General features: G+C 46.9%; 1 protein-coding gene and 1 pseudogene across 1 annotated transcript in view; both read right to left on the bottom strand.

Annotated features, from left to right (window-relative positions):
- The window catches only part of LOC128121443 (mth938 domain-containing protein-like), an 8,001-nt pseudogene extending 6,218 nt beyond the window's left edge, over positions 1-1,783 (bottom strand).
- The window catches only part of Adra1b (adrenoceptor alpha 1B), a 58,673-nt gene extending 40,962 nt beyond the window's left edge, over positions 1-17,711 (bottom strand). Inside the window, exon 1 of the mRNA XM_052756350.1 lies at positions 16,443-17,711. Coding sequence (XP_052612310.1) covers positions 16,443-17,391 — 949 coding nt within the window. The 5' untranslated portion in view covers positions 17,392-17,711. The remainder of the gene's footprint in view (positions 1-16,442) is intronic.
- Positions 17,712-23,792: the final 6,081 nt, after the last annotated feature.

Raw genomic sequence — 23,792 nt, 5'->3', positions numbered from 1 at the left:
CTCTGGGAGCACTGTTTTAATGCTAAACAATGGTTTCCTCTCCTCCCGAAGAACTTAATATTCTTGCTGTGACAGTAAAGGGGTATGTGTCAGCTGTAACACCAAGAACGTGGTCCCTCAGCTTCTGAACTGTGTTGGATTAGTGTGAACAGGAACTGATTCAGGGAGCGTGCTCCTACCTCATTCCTCCACTGATTCTTGAACTCCAGCCAGTATCTGCATAGCCCAGAGGGCGGAACCCAGATATCCTTGACTGTACCTGCTTTCCTGACTCAGTTACTCTGGGGTGGGCCTCAGTATCCACCACTGGAACATGTTAGTGGTGATGTTGTTGAATCTCAGGGGAGATGGCTCAGAGCTGGTATTCCCAGGACAGTCACAGGCAGAATATTCTAAGTCCCACTACGCCTGGGGTGAATTAGAGGAGCTGGGTCCATTCTTCCCTCCTCCCCATTTTCTACCTCACTGCTTGGGCTCCCCGAGCCACTGGAAGTCAGGCCCTGAGAGCAGGAGCCAAGAAGTTGACTTAATTAAGATGCCTTATTTACTTACATATGACCATGCCAGACCCTGGGCTCATTTGGGTTGGAGGAATACTTGTGGTTTCAATGAACCAATTCTGAGGCTAAAAGTGATGATACAATTCCTCTTGCACAGAGAGTCAGAAGCAGACAGGCGTTGAGGAAAAGCTTCCAGTTACTCTATTAGCCTGCAATTTGATGTGTTTAGGCAAGGCTTCTTCTTTGATTTACCAAATAGAATAAACCTTAGGTACGTAGAAGAAACAGTGCTGGATTTCTGCCATTCTTTACTGAGAAGGATCCCCTGGCTGATCATCCAGTGAGAGAATAAGTGTGAAGTATTTCAGACAGATTAGACTAACTTATGGCATTATGAGTTTTGTTTTTCTTTTAAAAATTAATGAGTTAATTGTGTGTGTGTGTGTGTGTGTGTGTGTGTGTGCATGCACGCATGTGTATGTGCCAAAAGGCACATGTTGAAATCGGAGGGCAACTTCCAGTAGTAGGTCCTCTCTTTCCACGATGTAGGTCCTAGGGTTTGAACTTGGTACTTTTCCTTGTCGAACCTCTAGTGCTGGGATTACAAGCTTGAAACACCACTGTTTTATTGTTGTTCAAAAATGTATTCCTTTCTTAGAGTTCATGACAATGAACTGATCATGACAATATGGATAGGTTGTTATCATCGTTCTTAGGTCAAGGCTGAATTCGTTTTCATGTGTTAGTAACTGAGGCCTATGGACTACTCTCTAGTGTTTGCGACCTGACTGAATCCTTCCTGTGTATTTCTTACCAATTCCTCACTACACTTCTACAAGGTGGAAGATTCAGTCCCCTTTAACAGATGAATGAATTAAGGCTCTCAGTGAGATGGGTGGAGCCAGGACTAAAGACCTGGATTTGTGCCTGGTGGCCGTGGCACACACCTTTAATCCCAGCATTTGGGAGGCAGAGCCTGGTGGATCTCTGTGAGTTCGAGGTCAGCCTGGGCTACAAAGTGAGTTCCAGGAAAGGCGCAAAGCTACACAGAGAAACCCTGTCTCAAAAAACTAAACCAACCAACCAAAAACCAAAAACCTGGATTTGTTTGACTTTAGCATCTCTATTCCTTCTCGTACTCTAGGAAGCCAGGAGCCCTGAAGAACATATGAAGATGTCTCTGAGGAGCGGGGCACTGCCCCCTCCACCAAGATAAGGAGTGTCAGGGCAGCAATGGTGACAGATGACAGGAAGGTCTTCCCAGTCTGGTTCTGAGACTCCATTGGCTGAGGTCTTGCTTCTGCACAGCCCCCTTGAAATCCTGGTCTTGTGGAAGTGTGTCAAAGTTTACCTCTTCTCCGTCTATCTAGCGGCTGGTCCCAACAGCCCCAGATTTAGTACAGTCTGAAAATAACCCTGCCTCTCTTTCCAGATCAGCAGTTCAAGGTCAAGATTGAGTTACAACCCTTGCCTGGCCAGAACTCATCCACTTGATAAAAAGCCCCCTTACAAGGTGCAGAGTGGTGTTTGAGTGAGTGCCCAGCATGTGAGGCGGAGCGCTTCAGGGGCAGCTTGAATACTGAAACAAAGTGGAGAGCATATCATCCTCCTGCCTAAATATAGAGGTCCACTGCATCCCAGCCACTGAGGCCGCCACAGTGGGGTGGGCTGGGTTTGGATGCCTGAGGATTCTTTTCTTATTAACAGCCCCTTGCTGCTGGGGGCTACAGATACAGCATTTTCTTATTCTGTGACAAAGTCTCCAGACCAGGCTGACTTCAGACTCCCTATATAGCTGAGGATGATCTTGAACATCTGATCCCCCTGCCGCCACTTCACTGGTATTGGGATTATAGATGTGCACCTCCACTCTTCGTTCATTTGTTGCTGGGATGGAACCCAGGGTTCTGTGTATGCTAGGCAAACACTTTACCAACTGAGGCACAGCACCAGCCCAGTGTCAGCACTTTCTTTTATTTCTTCATGTTTTAAAACTGGGATATCACTTCTGGAGCCTGGAGCCACCGATGTGGACCATGATGGGCTTGGCTGCCAAGTGAAAGATTGAATCTGGTTTACACCATAGGCGGCTATTTTTTATTCCCAGCTTTTGGGTGATATGCATATTCCAGGCTTCTGCTTCCTCTGGCAGATGGCTGCTTCATTCCAAGAGGGCGGCACCAAGTCCTGCTTGAACTCTGGGAAGCTGACCTGGCTTAGATGGGAGGATCTGAGGTACTCAGCTATCTGGGAGCCTCAGGGAGGAAGCCAACTTGTTACTTTGACACCTGAAATTTCCTGGGCCCTGAGTAGCAAGGAGCTCTCCGTTAAAAAGCAGTTTTGGGCTCAGGATGCAGCTGAGTTGGTAGAGTGTAGAGTGCTTGCCCTTCACACACAAAGCCCCAGGCTCCATCCCCAGTGCTGCATAAACCTGTTTGGTGGCACACATCTGTAATCTCAGCACTCAGGAGGTAGAGGTGGGAGGATCAGAAGAAGCTCAGCCACTAGTCAAGTTCAAGGTCAGCTTGGGCTACATGAGATCCGGTCTCACCCCTGCCTCTCCTGATCCCTGAAGATTTCCGTTTCCACTTCAAGGATTTGATCTTATAAAAATTTACCAAGATAGAAGCATGTGTGAGAAGTAAGAATATGATTTTGTAAAAACAAACACTTTATAAGTATCTAAATGCCCTTCCACAGAATTCTATTTGGAGAAAAGGGAATACTATGCGGCTCTTAAAATGAACAAGGCTGTTCTATTTATACTGGAGTGGAAAGGTCTTCCTTATACATTGTACAATGAGAATGCAGATGTGACATATTATTTATAGTATGCTATTTCCATGGAAAGGAGTCTACGAATATACCTACATATACACACACACCTACATACACACACACACACACACACACACACACACACACACACACACACACACACACAGAATATGTCTGAAAAGTTATACCAAGAACTGGTGATAGTAGTTGTCTCCAAGGAGGAAGGGGATGACCCGAATATGAGGAAATACTTTTTGTGTAAACTTGTACCTTGTGAGTGGGTGGCCTCATGAGTCCATTGCCTACTTATTTAAATGGGCTGCTTACATAATGGGGTTGGCTAGGCACATTATTGTGTCTTTTATTATAGAATTCAAAAGCACACTGAAAAGATAGGAAAAACAAAAAGAAAGAAAATGAGAAGATTGAGGATTTATTGGTATAGCAAGAAGTCTGTGTTTGATGAGTGGTGAAAAAAGCCTGGGTGATCTAATCTCTCTCTCTCTCTCTCTCTCTCTCTCTCTCTCTCTCTCTCTCTCTCTCTCTCTCTCTCCTACACAGTCCATAGAAAAATACCAAGCATGTTATTATAGACGGTGCTGTAGTCTGGATCTGTATTCTTGTATTTGCATGTTAAGAATCCCTGTCTGTGGCACTGGGAGAGGGGTGTCTGGGAAGAGAAGGTCACAGGAACAGAGCCTTTATGGCTGGGATTAGTGTCCTCATGCAAGAGGCTTGGGAGAGCTCACCGGTACCGTCCTTCATGGAAGGTGCTGTCTGTGAGGGCTGGGTGTGAATCTGTCACAGTCTTGACCTTCGACTCTCCAGCCCCCGGAATTGTGAGCAATAAATTCCCATTGCTTATTAATCACCGAAGGCTGAGACATTTTATGAGCGAGTCTACCTTTCCTGTCTTTTTCATTTATGATATTTTGTATGAATGAATGGCTTCTTGCTGTTGAGAATAGTAGGAAGAATTCTTATTTGAAAAGAACACAAAAGGGAAAAAAAAATCAAACTACCTGCTGTGTTTTTGAATGGAAGAGTGGTCAGGGCTGTGGCAACATCAGGGAGAACCAGGAGAATTTGTAAGTGTTCCCACAGCTGAGGAGCAGAGATCAGGATATGGTAAAATTACAGTAAAAATTATGAGCTAATGTCTGCTGCCCAAGTGTGAGGATCTGAGTTCAAATCCTCAGAACCCATACAAAGCTGGGTGGGGCAGCTATTATCACAGTGATCCCACAGCAAGGTAGGAGATGGAGAGAGGAGAGTCCTGGGAGACTGGAGGGCCAGATAGCCTGACTACACCAAAGTGAACAATAAGATAGACCTGGTCTCAAACAAGGTGTAATGTGAACACTCTCGTGCACATAGATTAAATGACCAAGCATAGATACCTTTTCTTTTGACAGTCTTTCCTCTGAACTCATTAAACAGAATGGAAGTCCAAACAATAACTCTGTTAAAACCAATTTTCATTCTGTTAATGTTCTTAATCTGATATCTTTAATTACAAATGGAGTATTTGTGAACTCAGAAGAAGGGAGAAAAAGCTAATAGTCTATTCCTACTCATTAAAGTGGCCCCTGAAAATGAGTAAACTAAAAGTTTTAACTTTTGTTTTGCATGAGTGTGTGTGTGTGTGTGTGTGTGTGTGTGTGTGTGTGTGTAGGTCTGAAAACAACCTTTGGTATGGTCTCCCTCTGTCTTGTTTGAGACAGTCTCTTGTTAAGCACTGTGCACACCAGGCTAGCTGGTCCATGATTTCTCTGCCTCCACTTCCCACCTCGATGCATGAACCCTGGGATTACAGGCAGGAGGTGCTGAGCCTGGCTCTACATGGTTCTTAGGTTCCAAACTCAGCCTCTCACACTTTTTCAGCAAGCACTTTGCCCACTGAGCCTTCTCTGTAGACCAATTCAGTGCTTTTGAAAGTGGGATTGCTGATTGGCAAGATGGGTCAGTGGGTAGAGATGGTTCCAGGAAGCCTGACTGCTTGAGTTCCATCCCTGTGGCCCAAGTGGTGGAAGGCAAGAGCGACTGACTTCTGTCATTGTCCTCTAACCTCTGCTCTCTGTCACATGTGTCCTCCTACCACACAAAATAAGTAAAATGTAATAAAAACTAAAATAAAAATGAGATTGTGTATTATCCAAAGGCTTGCCTTTCTTGTGCAGGTATCATGGACATTCCGACGTCCTGATAGGTTAATAGACCTATAGCTAACCAACTTGTTTGTAACATCACATTATATTTTCCTGTACTTAAATTGATTGCTTACTAAAACTGAACATAACAGAAATTAAATACCAGTAGTAATTTACCAGTGATTTTACTGCTGGAAAGATGGTGTACTGGATGTATGCGAACTCTAGCCCTGGAAGAAGCAGGTTTTTGTTTTCTTCCATTTTTCTTTTTCTTCTGACTTAATCAAAATTAAAAACATAAAGTAGTTTATCAAACCAATTGCTAAAAGTATTCATACAAAAGAGAAAGTTCAATGACGTAGACTAAACATCTTGCAGTCCTAAGACAGTAGTTTATGACATATAGACACACATATATATGTACATATATATGTCTTATATGTATACACATACATATATTTATATATTTTGTTTTTGTTTTGTAAACCAGAGTCTAGAAACCTCATACCCAATTCTTGTGAATTCCTAAGGAGAGGTTCTTAGCCTAGGGTTTGAGGAGTCTATGAATTTGGATGGGAAGGAAAAATATTTCAACAAAGCAAAGCAAAGCAAAGCAAACCAACCATTTGGCTGCCAGCTTGCCTTTGCTCGGCAGAAATGCAGGCCAGGGGCCACAGAGGACTCTGCAGGGGTTGTTGCCAGTAGAAGTCAGGTCTACACTAACCTGCTCCGTTTGTTGCAGAGCTCATGAAACATTTCCGCTTATCACCACTTCAAAATTACAGTGCTTGCTTATTTGACTGGCTGCCAGGCCTTGTTCATTTAATATGCTAAGAAGCACCTTTTCCGCTCTACAATCAATTTGCTTTTCAACATAATAATAACTGCATTTTAGTATAATTGGTAAGCTTTGACTTCTTGCCTCTTCTATGTGTTTACTCTGAGGAGGGGCTTTATTAGATTGCCAAACTGGTCATGGAAGTATAACAACGCACCCCCGCCCCCCAAGAACACTTGTGTTCAAGTAAATTCTGAAGAGCTGGGTGCAAATGGATTTTTCGAGAAAGGGCCCTCTGTCTTCTCTTCATGCTAGGGGACTGCATATGATCTGAATATATGAAGAGATGTTAAGCTTTTGTGTTTTTGTTGGTTTTTGCTCTTTTGGGGGGCCTGCCACCCAGCTCCCAAATAGATTTATACATGGAGACTTATTCTTAATTATGAATGTCCGGCCTTAGCTTGGCTTAGTTTCTAGCCAGCTTGCCTTACTTAAATTATCCCATCTACCTTTTCTTCTGAGCTTTTCCTGTTCTCCTACTTCTGTATCTTACTCTTACTCCATGGCTTGCTATGTGGCTGGGTGGCTAGCCCCTGGAGTCCTCCTCCTTCTCTGGCTGCTCCTAGATCTTAGATCTCTCCTCCCAGTTTTCTCCTTCTGTATATACTCTCTGCCTGCCAGCCCCACCTACCCTTTCTCCTGCCTTACTATTGGCCAGTTCTTCATTAAACCATCAGGTGTTTTAGACAGGCACAGTAACACAGCTTCACAGAGTTAAACAAATGCAACATAAACAAAAGCAACACACCTTAAAACAATATTCTGCTACATTTTTGTTGTTCATTGGTGGATCTTCCTCCTCACCCAGATACTTTCCCGAATCTGCTGCCCTATGCTGTTCCTGTGAACCCCAGGGTGATCCACACTTGCTGGTGACAGTGAGCCCCACCTGCCGTTGATCTCCTTCTGACCTCCTTCTGGGGCTCAGCCTCCAACACACTCATTAGCCTTGCAGCAAAGTGTTAAGCCAAGCCCCCCAATTCATCCCACCAGGCCAGAGGGAAAGCTTAGGGGAAGGGAGACTGGGTAGACACCCCATTCGAAAGTGCAATGGAGGCTCTTTGAAGAAGGGTCTGCTTGAGCTAGAACACTGTGTTTCTGAATGATGTGGCTTGACTTGCTCACTCTGAAGCACAGTGTGTGTGGAGGAGAGCTCAGATATCGTGTGGGTGGGTGAGGCTGAGAATGCTGGCCACCCTAAGAGGACAGGCTTCCAGGGAACTTGGATTCTATGGTACCTGGCCTGACTCATGCTGTGCCTTGCCAGAGGCTAGGTGAGGCTGACGATGGGCTGAGGACCCGCTCCCCAACAGTCACGCCAGCCCTACGAGGTCCTAAACACACAACTAGATTTCTTTCTCCTTCCAGCCCACCCTTTTCTCTGTCCCGTCTATAATCTGTAGGCTTTCACTGTTTACAGCATTCTCTCCATCTGCTACTGGAACAGATCTATTTCTTCCATTCACTCTCTTGGTCTGTAAGCACTTAGGGCCAGTAAGCCCACTGTGCATCCCTGCCCTAGCTCAGGCCCTCACTTAGAGAGCTGGAGCAAGCGAATTAAACGAGGGATGCTTGATTTGAAAATTTCCTACCAAGGGTTTGACTAACCTCTGCCCCCCATGAAACCCACAGCTGGCCAGCTGCATCCCTGCTCCTCTGCCGTCTTGAATTATAGATGAATGCAACTGAATCCCACTTACTGTGGGTTCCGTGGATCCAAACTCAGCTCCTCACGTTTGTGCAGCATGTGTTTTATCCACGGACCCATCTGCCCAGCCGACAGGCTCCTTTCTTCATGGATTTTCTAAAGCTCAGGAAGAAACCTCAGGGGTCCAGGGCCATGACATAGTTTTCCAGAGTAAGGCCTGTTAGCCGATGTCAACAGGGACCCATCTCTACTTCCATGATTCTGTTCTGCTGAGTGATCGCTTTCCCTGCTCTCCCTTTCCCCTGGCAGGTGTTGTTACAGGGACCATTAGAATCTGGGGAAGTGAGTGGAGTTAAGCCACATCCTGTTCCATTGCAATTCTCTCCACTCCGTGTATGTAGTTCATAGGCTTTTCTTTCTGCATAGCTAGGTCATCACTAGCCAGTCGCTGTGGAACACAGTGTCTAGAAATACTCTCTTCCATAATGCCAGCCTGCCTGGCCTGTGACATCAAGGGAAGGACATAGGATGACCTGTGATGGAAAAGTGTCCTGTGGTGTTGGCATCATTTGGAGGTTGGTGGAGAAGGCGGATCCAGTCTCAAATGTAAAGAAGCTAGAAACAGCTCCAGGGAAAGCTTTCTAAATATTTCTTTCCCCTCATTTGATGGAAATCTGATCAAATGTGCTTGTCATTAGCAGCAATAAACCGTGAAGTTGAAAAGTCTTCCAAAAGTGGCAACAATAAAGGAGAGGTTTTGGTTCATCTTGCCAGTGGAATGACACAATTACATTTATGTTCTTTATATCCTTTTGAGGTTGTGATCAGGAGCCATCTGCCCTTTCTTGCCTCCTTCTAAGAATAGAGGTTTCCTGAGTTTTGTCATACACTTCCACCCAAGAGTTCTTTAATGACAAGCCCATTTGATGGCTTGGGTTTGAACCGATGGTCAGCTCTTCACCAGCTGTTTCTAGGCAAAGCTCCCCATCTCCTCTGAGGTCACATCCCTAACTGTGCACTAGGGATCATTTCAGTGGCCACTCCACCAACCCAAGGAGAGGACAGGTCAGGGGCTGTGGGCTAGCACCCTTAGCACCAAGTGACAGGGTCTAATGTATGGGAGTCATTAGCATATCTGAGGTGGTCAGGGCTGCAGACAAGGCCGACAGATGTGGGAGAAAGCAATTTCCAGATGGAGGCTGGCAGCCATCCATTATTTTTACAGCTTCACACATACTAAAGTAAAGCCTTCATAGGGCCCCTGATGACCCTCGGTACCCAGCAGACATGTCCGTGTCCACCATTGGCTCCTGGCCGATGTACCTGACCTATCCTTCCGCACAGTCCATCCCTCCCTCCTGCTCCTCTGTCCCACCCATCCTACTTGGTTTCACTGGAAGGCTGAGGCTGGCTCATTTCTCCAGCCCTCCCTTCTTTCTTTCTCTCTTCTTTTTTTCCTTCTTTCCCCCATTAATCTTTATGTATTGTCTGTGATTTCAAGACCTTAGGAAACTCAAATTTCAGACTATTTTTAAAGGCGACTGACATGGTTGCCAGCTTTTTTTTTTTTAAATGTTATCAAGTAGGACATTACGACACACACACACACACACACACACACACACACACACACACACACACTACATATAACTATTACCATTCATTATCATCGTTCCATCTAAAATGCTATTTTGGTGTCTTAAAATAGAAAGGATGTAGTCTTCAGTTTGAAAGGACAGTCATTTAGATTGAATACATTTCATTTTTAAAAGAACACAATGTTTTCCTCATTTTGTCATGAGCCAGTGGAAACTTTGGGCATCGGATCTCTGACAAATTTTGGGGAAGCAGTATACTAACAATAGGGATAACACAATGGATGTTTATTGAGCACCAAGTCTGACAGATTCCACCATTTACTAGGTGTGTGACCTTGGGCAAGTGATCGAGCCTCTCTGAACTTGGTGTCCTCATCTCGGGAGACAGGGATGATGTGACTTGCCTGCAGGGTCCCAACTGTACACAGTATGCCCTGTGTGGTGAGGATGCTTCCACAGTGCTCCTTGTATTTCTGTATTTGGGGAACTCGAGTTCAAAGACACCATCATCCCTCCTGCTTCCCTCCCCATGGATTGGACCAAAGGCCTGGGTAGGACTGAGGATACTTTTGGCTGTGCAATCGAAGCTTGATCACATTTTCTTGGATTTCAGTGGGGTATCCATCCAGGGCTGCCTAGGTGTAGGGAGGACTAAGTTGTGATGGACACGTGAGAATTCACCCAGGAAAGCTTGGTAAGGGCTGAAGGTTCTTGGTCTCACAAGAAATTCTGGTATAATAAGTTTATGGTGGGGCCCAAGGGCCTGGGCTGTCAAAACTGCTCCTGTTAGATGCTCACTGGGGGCTTTTGGCCTTAGGTTAGATGTTCTTTGCTCAAATCATAGTAATACCTAGTAGATCCTGCCCACTGTGGTGTTTTATGAGTCCTGGAGGATGTCTGGAGAAAACCTTGGATGAAATCCTTGCCTGGGCTCAGGCAGTCCCAAATCCTGTCTTCCCCAGCTCAACAAGTGGTACCTAGGTGGTTCTCTGCCAGTATCAGGGCTATTCTGGATACATTTCTCTCACTAACCTTCCTATGCCATCCCACACCAAGTCCTCAAATCTGTCTGCCTCTTGCTATTTCCATCATCACCTGCATGGCCTAAGTCACTGTTTCCTCTCACAGCAGATTTACTGGTCCCATATCCAGTCTACTCTGTAGGTTGGCCAGAGTGACCTTTTCTAAAAGCTTTATGTGTATATGGTGCATGTTTGTGTGTGTGTGTGTGTGTGTGTGTGTGTGTGTATCTGTGCATATGAGTGTAGATGTCCTTGGAAGCCAGAAGAGGGCATATCAGATTACCTGGCTGGAGTTACAGGTGGTTCTGAACTGTCCCATGTGGGTGGGTGCTGGGAACCAAACTGTGGTCCTCTGCAAGAACAGCAGCTGAACCATTTCTCCAGCCCCACACCATGTTAGGGATAGTATTTTGATAGACTCTTCAGTGTGCTTCAACTTTTTCCATAGTGGCCAACAAAGATAACAGTTAAGACCAAAATCTAGGGCTGGAGATGTAGCTTAGTTGGTGCCTGCCTGATGTTCACAGAGCCCCAAGTTCCACCCCAAGCAGTGCATAAATAGGCACTGTGGTGCATGTGTACAATATCAGTGCTCGGGAAGTGAAGGCAGGAGGATCAGAAGTTCAAGGTCATCCTTGGCTACATAGCCAGGTTTTGGCCAGAATGGGCTACCTGAGATCCTGTATCAACAAACAAACAAACAAACAAACAAACAAACAAACAAACAAACAAACAAAAATAAAGCAAAACCACCTAAATGAAAAAACCCAAGCTCAAATATGAAAATTTAGTTACAGGTGGTTCTGAGCTGCTCCATGTGAGTGGGTACTGGCAGCCAGACTGTGGTCCTGTGCAAAAGCAGCCGCGGAACCATCTCTTTAAATTCCAGAATGTGACCCCAAAGTCCCAGCATAGCTGGGCTTCTGCCCATGCCCGTGGTCTTACTCATGCTTGTTCCTGTCCTAAGTTCTGGGAGCTTGCCATCATTTCCTGCTCCAGGAGACCTTCCTGCTGCATGGATCTCTCTTCTACAGATATTATTGAAGTAGTTGCTCTAAACTGTTCGGTCTAATGCCTCCATGTTACCTCGTCATATACTTATCCCTTTCAAATAATTTTGGTCTCTCCTCACAGATACATTTGTGCTTCTTTTTGTGTTTTTTTCAAATACCTGTTTACCTCACTAGAAGTAAGTTCTATGACACTTTATTATTTTACTTACTATAGTTTTTCTAAGAAAGTTCCCGGATGCAGTACCCATTTGGTAAATTCATATTAACTCAGTGAACGAATGCATGATTGAAGATGTGACCCACATTCCTAGGAGGAAAGCAAGTTCCCTCCCACTTTCCCCTTCAGCTTGGCTGGCTGACTGACAAGAGCCTTGTGGATGCTTAAGCACCCACATGGCAGGAGCTCTGCAGAAAAGCTAGCTTTAGGTTTGGACATGGAGGGTCCTCCCTGACACTTCATTAGTTGGTCTTGTTTTCCTCCCTTGGAGGTGGGCAGGATTTTACAATTGCAGTGTCCCTCCTATCTTCTGACAGGGTGGTGACACAGTGGTTTGCAGTTTCCCGGAGAACATTTACTGTGATAGCAGGTTGTCATCAGTGGACAGAAAGGCCAGGTGTGGTAGGACAGGTGGTGGCCTGTTCTGACAGAGCTGGACTCAGTCCTTGGTCCTAACACTGACATGCTGTGTGACCCTGGGTAAGACTCTAACTGTGTGGAGCTTTGGTACATTCATCCATGAAGAGGAGCAGTTACCCGACAGGGCATCTCTGTGAGGGTTCATGGGATAATACCATTGGAAGCCCAGTAGGATGTCTATACGAGGAATGTATTCAATAGCCATATGTTGACTAAGCAAGTAGAGACCATGCTTAGTTTTGGTTCAACAATCCAACTCCTAGTACAGAACCAAGGACACAGTAGGCACTTTAGCAAGTTTTTGGTTAAATATTTAATAAATAGCCAAATGTATTTTAGCTCAATAACATCTCCCGCTTCTAGGAAGGTTTCCTGTTTATAAAAAATTTTCCTCCTCACTGGGTTCTCAAAGAAATTGTTTTCCTTGAGGGACTTTCAAAGGCTGAACTGGAGGATTCACACAGATGCTTGTGGGGCAGCTCTGTCCTAGGTTATGTCTGAGACCCTCATTCTTACTTGTGCTGATAGTTCATAAATTCCTCAGCCCTCATTTGAATGAGAAGAGGGACAAATCAATGGGGGAGGGATTGCTATTCGGTTCCAGTACTATATGGAGCACAACTGTCTCTTTGAAATTGACCTTCATTTATTTGGAGGGGAGAGCATTTAGTTCAATAATGGCTTCCTGGTGCCTTTCAGCATTTTAAGAGGCAGAAGAAAGATTTGGAGCAAGGCAAGTTTCCAGTGTTTTCTAAACAGCCCACTAGACCCGGCCGCTGGTTGGCTGCCTGGCACTTCTGGCCACTCACCCTCACATCCCATACTGAAACATACACCCCCTCAAGAGTCCTGCCACTTCATCAGACCTTGACCAGGCTGCCTCTCCTCTGGTGGGAGTTGGACTTCATTGTCATACCAAGCAGCTGGAGGTTCTTTTGGACATCATGCATGGTCCATGGGACAGAAATACTACTATATTCTAGTCCAGATTCTCTGTCACTCCCTGGCCCAATTCCAGGGGCCAAAGAAAGAGGTCCTTGTTTGATGAAGTGCATCCCTGATCCTGAATAAGCGAGCACTGGTCGCCGATGCAACTTGGTCTGAGGCCACAGGGAAAGGGTGGGGAGAAATGAGTGGGGTAGGGCAGGTAGGGAGGGATCCACAGGAGACTTCTCTGCAGGTGGCCCAGCCCTGTTACCAAAAATAAAAATAAGGGAGGAAGAAAAACAAATGGGGCCCCAGAGCAGGGTCCTGTCGGGCCATGTCTATTTTCCCTCCTTCTAGAAGGAATCCCAATCCTTCTCTCCTATGGAGAGAACAAACACAGCTATGGAAATCTCATGCCCTCCAGGCACCTGCAAGTCTAGCTGGACTGGAAATTATTCCTACCTGTACTTCCCTGCATGTCAAGCGTAGACTTCCTCACATCTGCTTCTGCCTCCTCTGAGGAAAATGTCCTTGATGGAAAATTTAGAATTTGGAGCCTTCTTCAGATTCCAAAAATGCTCCTATTGCCCAACATGCTACTTCTCACTGGATGTTGTCCTACCTGGAGGAAGTAGGAACCTACAGCTCCATCTTGTTGCAACGTTCTTAAATTATTAAGAAAGCAATCATCTGTTTGAGTTCTTGACTACTTTTCGGCAGCCATTACAAACACACAGCTCATCTACATGGATGACCTCAACTGTTGGGTTCCATGGATGAAGGATGCTCATTGGGCCCACTCAGAGACAACACATTGGAGGGTTCCCAGGTGATCATTGGCATGGATAATCAGAGTTTTTACTGACAGGAGAGGAGAACAAGCTCTGAGGGCACCACAGGCAGGGGAAGTGGATGACCTTTCACTGCTATTGCATGGACACTAAGGACCCCAAACACTGGAAGGACAGAGTCTCAAAAGGCATGAGTAGAAAGCAAAGGAAGATACCGAAGGCAGGCTTGGCAACTTGAAGCATAGGATCCAGAGAGAAGCCATGCCATCTCGCACCACTGGGTGGCTGGGGAAGGTCCAAGCTTGCAGCACTTGAGGATGCTGGGCTCTAAATGAGACTAAGATGCTCTGACCAATGACTTTCCAAGTCTGAGCTGTGATACATTCCTTCAGAATCTCCTGGGGGTCTGATTAAACATATAGATTCTATATCCATCTGATTTACTGAATCTGAGCATCTGCAGGTTGGACCCAGGGGGCTATGTTACTATGGAGTTCCTCAGGTGATTGTTATACTCAATAAATTTTCCTTTGGTCTCATTCAACTGTCTTGTTCTCAAGACATGAGATCTGAGGCTCGGAGAGGCACAGCAACAAGTCCAAGGTCACAAAGCTAACTGATGGCCAAGATCAAAGCAGAACTCTGTAGCCTGTACCACTATTTCCATTTCAACTTGTTGTTAGCTCCCATTCCCCTTGAATCTCAGAGCCAAGGATTGCACGGGTGATCTTTTCTGAGTCCTACTGGACATATCCTGGTCATAGCCTCTGTATGCTGGTAGGAAGATCTGGAAGGAAGTAACAGGTACTGGATTGGCAAAGGTGTACAGGGGAAACCCACTGCTACCTCCAATAGAGTGGCTGTGGCTTGGTTTAGAGTACTGACACCTAACTTGGATTAAATTCTTGCTGAGGTTCAGATTCTATTCTGTCTTTTCCTTACATCAACACAAACCCCTTGGAGCAAATACTAATTAGTCCCATTTTGTAGATGAAGAAACTGAGGCTCACACAGGCGCAGTGATTACTCCAAGGTCATACGGCTGATAAGAGACCAACTCACACCTACACAGAACCATGATCTTAGCGATGGTCCAATGCAGTTCAAGCTAACCCACTGTTAAGCAAACAAGCCTGCCAAAGGTCCCAAGACCTTGAGAAGGAGAATCATTCTCCTCTGCAGTGGGATGTCATCACTCCTGGGGCAGAATTTCAAGCTCTTTCTATTTAACACCATTGAGAAATATTTCGGAACGGCATCAGTCTGCCAGACTTCCTTAGAAAAGATTAAAGAGACAGTATGTTACATAGATTTTTTTCCTTTTAAAAAAAAAAAGGAAACTCTTGGTAACCATTGGCTTCCTTTTCATTCACCTTTTTCTTGCAGAAGCAGCATGACTCTGGAGTCACAGCTGCTGGAGGGGTTTGGTCACCCTTGAGACCCTGCAGGTATGACTAGTGTATGAGGTCTGTAGCATGCAGTAGCTGTTCCCTCTTCTGGTACCATGCACTGAGCACTTCCTTCCATTCATTTTCCTCCAGTTCTCATCAGGGATAGGAGAAGAAATCAAAGCAGATCAATGCACCAGAGAAGGGGCAGGGATTTTCCAAGCCATGTGAATAGCATGCCATGGCATCTCCTCTCTGTTTATTTTAGCTAGACCTCGGCTTTTTTTTTTTTTTTTCTGCCCTAACAGGAAACGGGCAACCTTTTTAAAACAATTTACTTACTAGGACCACCAAGAAAAAATGATGGACACATTTTGTAGATGGGGCAGGAGGCACTGAATTCCATCTTGCTTAGTTTTGGCTTCTTATAGCCGAAGGTGAGGGTCAGCTATAATTAAATTCTGAACATTTCATAAATCACCAGAGTTGGGAGCATTTTGGGGGGGGGTGAAAACTGAGAGTGTTTCTCTTTGAAATCCCAAGCTTCAGAAACTTAAAGGCCCTTGAAAGCTGTGTGGCTGTAAAATGCTGTAATATCTGGTAAGGACGACAGTGCAGAAAGAGGAGAGGCAGCAGGGAGGGAGGAGGGGGGAGGCCGCAGCCACTGCAAGGCTGGGAAACGTGGTCCCTGCAAATATTGAATGAACACTGCCTCTCTCTGTAGGAGCCGCCTCCCTGCTTCCCGAATGCCGCGTCTGCAGTAACTACAAACTATTTGGTATGCTGCGTTAGTGACGCTGCCTTCTCAGACACATCGTTACTACCGAAATAACACTGGTGTGATGTTGGAGCCCAGTGTCCTTTTTAATTATTAAACTGAGGCCAGCGAGTGAGTCACTCCACATCCCAGATTCTCCTCCCGTGCTTCTATTTCAAGTGCCTAGTACCTTAGCTTTTTTTTCACCAACACCTGAGTTGGTTCTTTGCCAATTCCCCAATCTGCAAAGCCCTTGCAGAACAAACAATATCATCCAATCCCCAAACACACATTGGTTGAATAAAAATAACCAAACCCACACGAAAACTTTGGGGCGAGACCATCAGGAAACCCAAGGAAAAGGTTGATCTCCCCTCTGCCAGTCCCCAACTTACCAAGTGGGAGGGCGATGAAGAAGGGGAGCCAACACAAGATGAACATTCCGACTACAATGCCCAGGGTTTTGGCTGCTTTCTTTTCCCTGGAGAACTTAAAAAGTTTGACAGCGATGGAACTCCTGGGGTTGTGGCCCTTGGCCTTGGTACTGCTGAGGGTGTCCTCATGAAAGTTCTTGGAATGGATCCGCAGGGTCAGCTCCTTGGAGTTGGACATCTCCTTCATGACTCCCGCCTCTAGATTCTTGGTGGTCCTCTTGGCCACGATGTAGACCCGGCAGTACATGACCAGAATGACCGCTAGTGGGATGTAGAAGGAGCCCAGAGAGGAAAAGAGGGCGTAGAAGGGTTCTTCGGTGACCCCGCATTCCTTGTCATCATTGGGCGCAGGTTCTTTCCAGCCGAGGAGAGGCCCGATGGAGATGACCGTGGACAAGACCCACACACTGAGGAGTGCCAAGATGGCCTTCCTGCGGGTGACCAGCGTGGGGTACTGCAGGGAGTAGCGCACCCCAATGTAGCGATCAATGGAGATGGCGCATAGGCTCAGGATGGAGGCCGTGCAGCACAGGACATCCACCGCTGCCCAGATGTCACAGAAGATGCGTCCCAGCACCCAGTAGCCAAGCACTTCCAGGGTAGCGGAGAAGGGCAGGACTGTGAAACTCAACAGCAGGTCAGCAATGGCCAGGTTGACAATGAAGTAGTTGGTGGGCGTCCGCAGGTGCCGATTGCAGGCCACTGACAGGATGACCAAGATGTTGCCCACGATGGCAAAGAGGATGAAGGCGCCCAGCACCAGGCCCACAGAGATGGCCCTGGTGACGTCCAGCTGGGGCAGTGTGGAGTTGCTCGAGGTCTGGTTGGGGCCAGTGAAGTTGGCATCTTTCAACTCTCCCCAGTGGGCAGGTGCTGATGTGTTGTGGCCGGTGTCCAGATCGGGATTCATTTTAGAGTCCGCCCTCCATAGCCAGGGAGGAGATTGGGCTCGGAAGGGCTGCGACCAAGGCTCCTCAGCTGCCCTGAAACTTTGCTCCCTCCGTGGTCTTCTTTCCAGAGGCGTCTTCCTGGCAAGAAGTCATCTCCCCCGGGCAGCCCAGCCCGGCAGCACGTCGCCTGCCTGCACCCAGCGGCTCGCTCGCCTGTCAGAGGGAGGAGGAGGAGGAGGAGAGAGGGGACGAGGCGGCAGCTCCAAGTTTAATGGTCCACGTCAGGCGCGCCTGGCCGGGCTGGCGCGGGAGCGCGGGGAGGAGCGGGCGCCGGGCCGGGGGTGCCCGGCTGTGCCCGGCCCGCGGCGGGTCTGCGGACCGCGGTGCCTTCTCCGCCCAGCGATCGCGAGGAGGGTCTGCTTTCAATGAGCCGCCTCTGGGCTGACTGCACGGCGGTGACATCAGGCGGGGAAGCCCGGGCGCCCTGACTCTGTGCGGCACTAGGGGGCAATGCGGGTCCAGCCAAGGCGCGCAGCCCCGACGCCGCCGCCAACCGGGTCGGCCAGGAGACCAGTCGCGCCCGGCACTGTTCCCTCTGTAGGGATGGGGTAGGGATCCGGGTGTGGGCATCCCGGTTCATACACCCCAGGGGGCCCTCTGGGATTATTTTCCCTCCTGTTCATGCTTCAGTTAAAAGGTGGGCGGGGGATGCTTACCTCTAATGGGGGCTCCTGGAGTCAAGCCATGGGCTTAGAGGGATGTGCAACTTGTCCGGCTTCTGCAAAAGGGAGAAAAGCCTAGGGTTAGGCGGGGTGGTAGGGACCTGAGTCACATCTGAGACCAGTCATGTAGTTTATTCCCCCTTGTAACCTCTTTGGCCTTGATAAAACCTAGAGGCTTCTGTTCATTCATTCATTCATTCATTCATTCATTCATTCGTTTGTTCATTTATTTCTGCACACATTCCTTCAGTGGGTTGTTAGTGTTCACCTCCAGACAATGGTTTGGTTCTGGGCACTGTTCTCTAACAGCTGCAGGGGGTAGTCAGATTCCTGACCTGTAGGCCAGAGCTTCCATTCTAGTGAGACCAGACAAAAGAAAGAAACAAGCAAAATTTGAGGTATGGCATCTGATGGCAGGAGTTAAGAAGAAGATTAACCTAAGACAGGGCCATGCAACCAGGGGGTGGAGGAACACGAACTGGAAGTTGGCTTTGTTTTTAAAGACAGTCAGGTTGCCCTCCAACTCACCATGTAGCCTAAGGATCGCTTTGAACTCTTGGTTTTCCTATCTCTACCTCCGGGGTGGGGGAGGGGCGGGCTGGAATTACAGGTATGCACCACCATTTATGCAATACTGGGGATGGGACCCAGGGCCTCAGGCATACTAGGCAAGCACACACTCTCCCAACTGAGCAGCGTCTACAGTATGAACTTGACATTTAAGTAGGTGCTTGGAATGTCACTAAAGTTAAGTAAGGGATGGAGGGGAAGGAGGGAGCTAGTTGGCCCTGTGGGAGTAAAGAGAGGACAAACAGACTGCCAAACTGTGGGGCAGGGACTTGGGGGACCTTGGTTATCTGTGGGCTCTTTTCTTGTATATCTTATACTCATGTTGGATATTAAGCTACAAGGCCTCTTTTCAGGGGTGGGTCATGGTCTGTAATTACAACAAGGGAAGGGATAAAGGCAAATCAAGGAAACGTTTTCTTGTTAGTTTTTTTGAAGCAAGTTCTCCCTATATACCCCAGGTTGGTTTTGAACTCAAGTCCCTTATCTCTCCGTCTTCCAGTGTTGGTAACTCAACACCTAGCTCCTAGCCTGTGTGCTAAGTTCATTCTGCCTCTTCTCATGGCCCAACAAGAGGAGAACTAGTCTCATTCTGATTTCTGTTTTGACGATGGGACTCCAGCTCCTAGGGAAATTGAACTCTGTTCAAGTACATACACCCATTGAGGAGAGAAGCTGTGAGTTGGAGTTGAACCCCATTGCTGGATCTCCCTAATTCAGTGCCGAGCATTTAGCTGCAGACTCACACTGTTCCTCTAGGGACAAAATAGGGGGCAGTGTTGTAGATGGAACTCTTTTTAAATGGCTCATTTTGGGGCCCAAGATCCTGCTGCTGGCAAGGGACTCACATTTGTTGAGCTCCTGCTGATAGTCAAACATTGACTTACTTCCCTCCGCTTCCCCCTCCTCTCTTTCTTCTTTGCTCTTTGACTGGGTCTTGCTGTGTAGCCCACACTGGCCTTGAACTCACTGTGTAGACCAAGATGTCCCCAAACTCCAAAATCCTCTGGCTTCAACCTCCCCAGGGCTAAGATGACAGGCATAACCCACCACACCCAGCTTGCTTACTTTCTTTCTTCTTTAACATGTCTTTGAGAGAAGCATGACTGCTCTCCATGGACACACAAGAAAGTAGTGGAGTAAGAGAGTCATTCACTGGTGACATAAGGCAGGGTGCAGGGTAGTGGCTGTTGAACTGAAAGGAGACACCTGATACCCCTTTCCTCCAGTCCACAAGCCACATCCCAAACTTCTCATTTCTGCTTTTGATAATCACTGTATTTTGATTAAGGGCTGAGGAAGCAGGCCTGAAGCAAGGTGACTTACATGCAAGTTCTTCAACCTGAAGTTGGATTCCTCATCTCTTTTTTTTTTTTTTTTTTTTGTACTATTTGGAGAGGATTAAGGTTTTTGTTTATTTGCTTGTTTGTGTTTTTTTAGATTTACTGTATTTTTTTTCGAGATAGGATTTCTCCATGTAGTTTTGGTGCCTGTCCTGGATCTCGCTCTGTAGACCAGGCTGGCCTCAACCTCACAGAGGTCTGCCTGGTTCTGCCTCCTGAGTGCTGGGATTGAAGGTGTGCGCCACTGCTGCCTGGAGATTTATTGTATTATTTTGTGTGTGTGAGTGTTTTACCCACATGAACATCTGTGTTACATGCTACATTCATGCCTAGTGCCTGTGAAGGTCAAAAGATGGCATGGGATCCCTGGAACTAGAGTTGGGATGGCTGTGAGTTATCATGTAGGTGGTGGGAGCTGAATCTGAGTCCTCTGCAAGAGCAACAAACACTCTTGACTGACGAGCCACCTCTTCAGCCCTTGATAGTCTGTTTGAGAGATGGTCATACTTGTGGCCCAGGCTGGCCTAGAACTCATTGTTAGCCCAGGATGGCCACAAATTCATGGTAATCTTCCTTTTGTCCCAGCTTCTTCTTCTTCTTCTTCTTCTTCTTCTTCTTCTTCTTCTTCTTCTTCTTCTTCTTCTTCTTCTTCTTCTTCTTCTTCTTCTTCTTCTCCTTTTTTTGGTTTTTCGAGACAGGGTTTCTCTGTGTAGCTTTGCACCTTTCCTGGAACTCGCTTTGTAGACCAGGCCGGCCTTGAACTCACAGAGATCCACCTGCTCTGCTTACCGAGTGCTGGGATTAAAGACGTGTGCCACCACCGTCTGGCTTGTCCCAGCTTCTTAAGCACTGCTGTTACCAGCATGTATCACTATACATTTAAAGTCTGAATCTTCTCCCATGAAAACACACAGGCTCTCCAGTTGCACAAAATATACAGTTTCAAGGAGTTTCTCTGAGGTAAAATCAATCAATCTATCAAACAAAAAAAACCCAATTGTGATGCAGATATTCTTGAAAACAGACCCCCTCCATTTCAATTATCTGACCTAAATTGTCTTTAAAGATTAAAAAAATGAGATGCCTAGGCTTGTGGTAATGTGGATCTGTAGAAGCTCACCCGTTTTGCAATCATGGAGATGGTGTAGAGGCAAAGGGCACTGGCCAGTTCCCATAGGTAGTCAGGGCATTGACCCTTTTCTCTGGCCCACAGAATGGGACTTCTCCTGATGCAGAGAAAAGCCACCAACAGCCACTCTTGACTTCCACAGTGGGGTGTGGACCAGGACAGTGTCGGCAGCCATCTGCCAGGGATCTTAATGAGGATGTTTGGTTTTGGATGGCTCTGGTATGATTGTGTGTGGAGACAGAGGCTAGTCCAGATGACCTTTTGAGATACACTGTGTGCTGGCTGGACAGACTAGCCCCCAAATCCACCCTGCTGCCCTCTCTTTATTGCATCTCCTCTGGGAGGTGGCAGTGGGATATCATGCCAGTTTCCTACATATCCTGAGGGCTAGGAGGACAGAGCTTTCCTGGAGCTGTTTCCTCTCAGGGTGATGTGGGGTAGGAAGAGAATACTGGTGAGCTGGGGCAAAGCTGATTTGTACGAAGTTAGGGATGTGGGGACAGGAAGGGAGAGGCAGAGTGAAAAACAAGGTCCCAGTCCACATTTTGACTGTGGTCACCCATTTCTCACTTCCTGGGGCATTACTTTTCGAAGCTACTAAACAGCCAACAGCATACCACAGAATCCACTGAGGCTGTTTCTACATAGGCACAACAAGCAATGCAATGTAAAAACCCAGTGTCTCCTGGCAAAAGGCCAGGAGGGAAGAAACACACACACACACACACACACACACACACACACACACACACACCCCATAAAGAACAAATCTGAGATTCAAAGTTGGCTTCTCTTTATTACCAAAGAGAATAGTTTATTGTCTAGGTGAGGACTTGGATCTCCATTCATGTGTCAGGATGTGGAAGAGATTATTGAGGCAGAGAGGGAAGTCAGATATCCTTGCAGATTTCTGACATGCTGTCATTTACCAGTGTGTTTCACAGAGGCAAAACAAACATGCCCCACCACCAAGCAAACAGTTAGCAGCCTTAACAGCAGACAGGAAGCAGGGCCCCCACTCATCAAACCCTGATGATGGTCACTTCTTTGGTTTCCTCTGTCCCCAGCCTCACTGGAGATGCCTCTTCGCCCTTCTGGCTGAGTTTTGACCCATGGCATTGTTTAGGTATCATGAGGATACAGACGATATTTCATTTTCTCGGTACTCCCTGGGGCAAAGCCAAGCACAGAGCTCTGACTCACTCGAGGGCTTTGGGCAGAAGAATCTTTTCATTACCCATCTTATTACATTAGAAACCTCTGATGTTGCAAACTTCCATTTCTGTGAGCCCTCTAGGAGAAGCTGTCACTGAATCTGGACGGAGGGGAAACTGAGGCTGGCAGTGTTTTACTTAGAGCATTTATGGGAGGTGATCTCTCTCCTGGAATCATACATTTATTTTATCTGTGGTTTATTCTGTCTTGCTCTCTCCAGTTCCAATCCAATTGGATATTGACATATGCTTTGTGAGAGGTATGACACTAAGTGCTGCTGGTGAATCAAAGATGACTTAGCTAAGCAAACAGTAACTTAGCACTCACCATCCACTAAGCATGGGGCATGAAGGAAAAACACCTTTTAGAGAGAACCTTCCACGTGCCAGGCACTCCTCACAACAGTTCCACAGTTGAACTTATGCCCATTTTACAAATGAGGGCACTGAGGCTCAACAAGGTTCTGGCCATGACCACGGCTCTTCAGTGAGCAGGCAACCTCCGTTTTCTTAGCATCATTATCTGGCTTCAAAGCTGCAATGCAACCTTCTCTCTGCACCAGACTGAGATTAAAAAAAAAAATGCAGCCCAAGGCTCCCTGTCAGCCTAAAGGAAATGACGGCAGAAAACGGAGTGTGGCCAGGGTCCTGCATGAGCAGTGGTCAGGGAGAAGGACAGAAGAACCGTCTTCCGTAGAAGGGTCCACAGAGGCATTCCTCAGACCAACCAGCCTGCCCACCCTCCCTGTACTCAGTCTGCCAAGGAGTTGAAGGCTGTCTTGGATTCATTGTAACCCCGCTCCATCCTTTAAGAGCAACTAATGCGGCTTTGGGGGGAGAATGAAGTATTGAGAGGCAGAAGGTTGGCATCTAGCTGACTGGGTTTATATCCCACTTTCATAATTGGTGATCTTGAGTAAGTCACATAACCGCCTTGGACTTCCAGCTTCCCTACTGGTGAGATGAAGATCACCGAGGTTTCTGCTTCCCAAGGCCATGTTGAAGACTGAGTGTGATATTGTGTAAAAAGTGCCAGTGCAAGAGGAGAGTAGCATCTATCAGCCGGGGAATGCAAGGCGTTCAGTAAGTACTTGGCACGGGGCCAAAATGCTTGCCATAATGTATCTTACTTAATCGTGACAATGATATTAGGTAGATGTTGCTATTGTGCACTTTGGGTGGATGGGGAAACTGAGGTTCAGTGTTAAATGACCTGCCTGAGGCAATAGGACTGGCAGAGAGTATAGGCAGGATACAAAGCATCCCATAAATGAGGTGAAAAAGAAAAAAAGCACTGATGGTGTGAGGTGTCCACTCCACGAGGTACCCTGGGGACTGTGGGCTCTCAAAGGAGAAATTGTGTTCCTCTGAGCCTCTAGGTTAGAGGGACAAGAAGGGGCCTGTCTTTTCTTCTGGGCATGGGATGCTGACTGCAGCAGACATATC

Source organism: Peromyscus californicus, unplaced genomic scaffold, assembly GCF_007827085.1.
Source record: "Peromyscus californicus insignis strain IS unplaced genomic scaffold, ASM782708v3 Scaffold_3__1_contigs__length_106647218, whole genome shotgun sequence".
NCBI lineage: Eukaryota > Metazoa > Chordata > Mammalia > Rodentia > Cricetidae > Peromyscus > Peromyscus californicus.
Note: the sequence above shows the minus strand (reverse complement) of the source record. Positions and strands in the feature narration are given on the sequence as shown.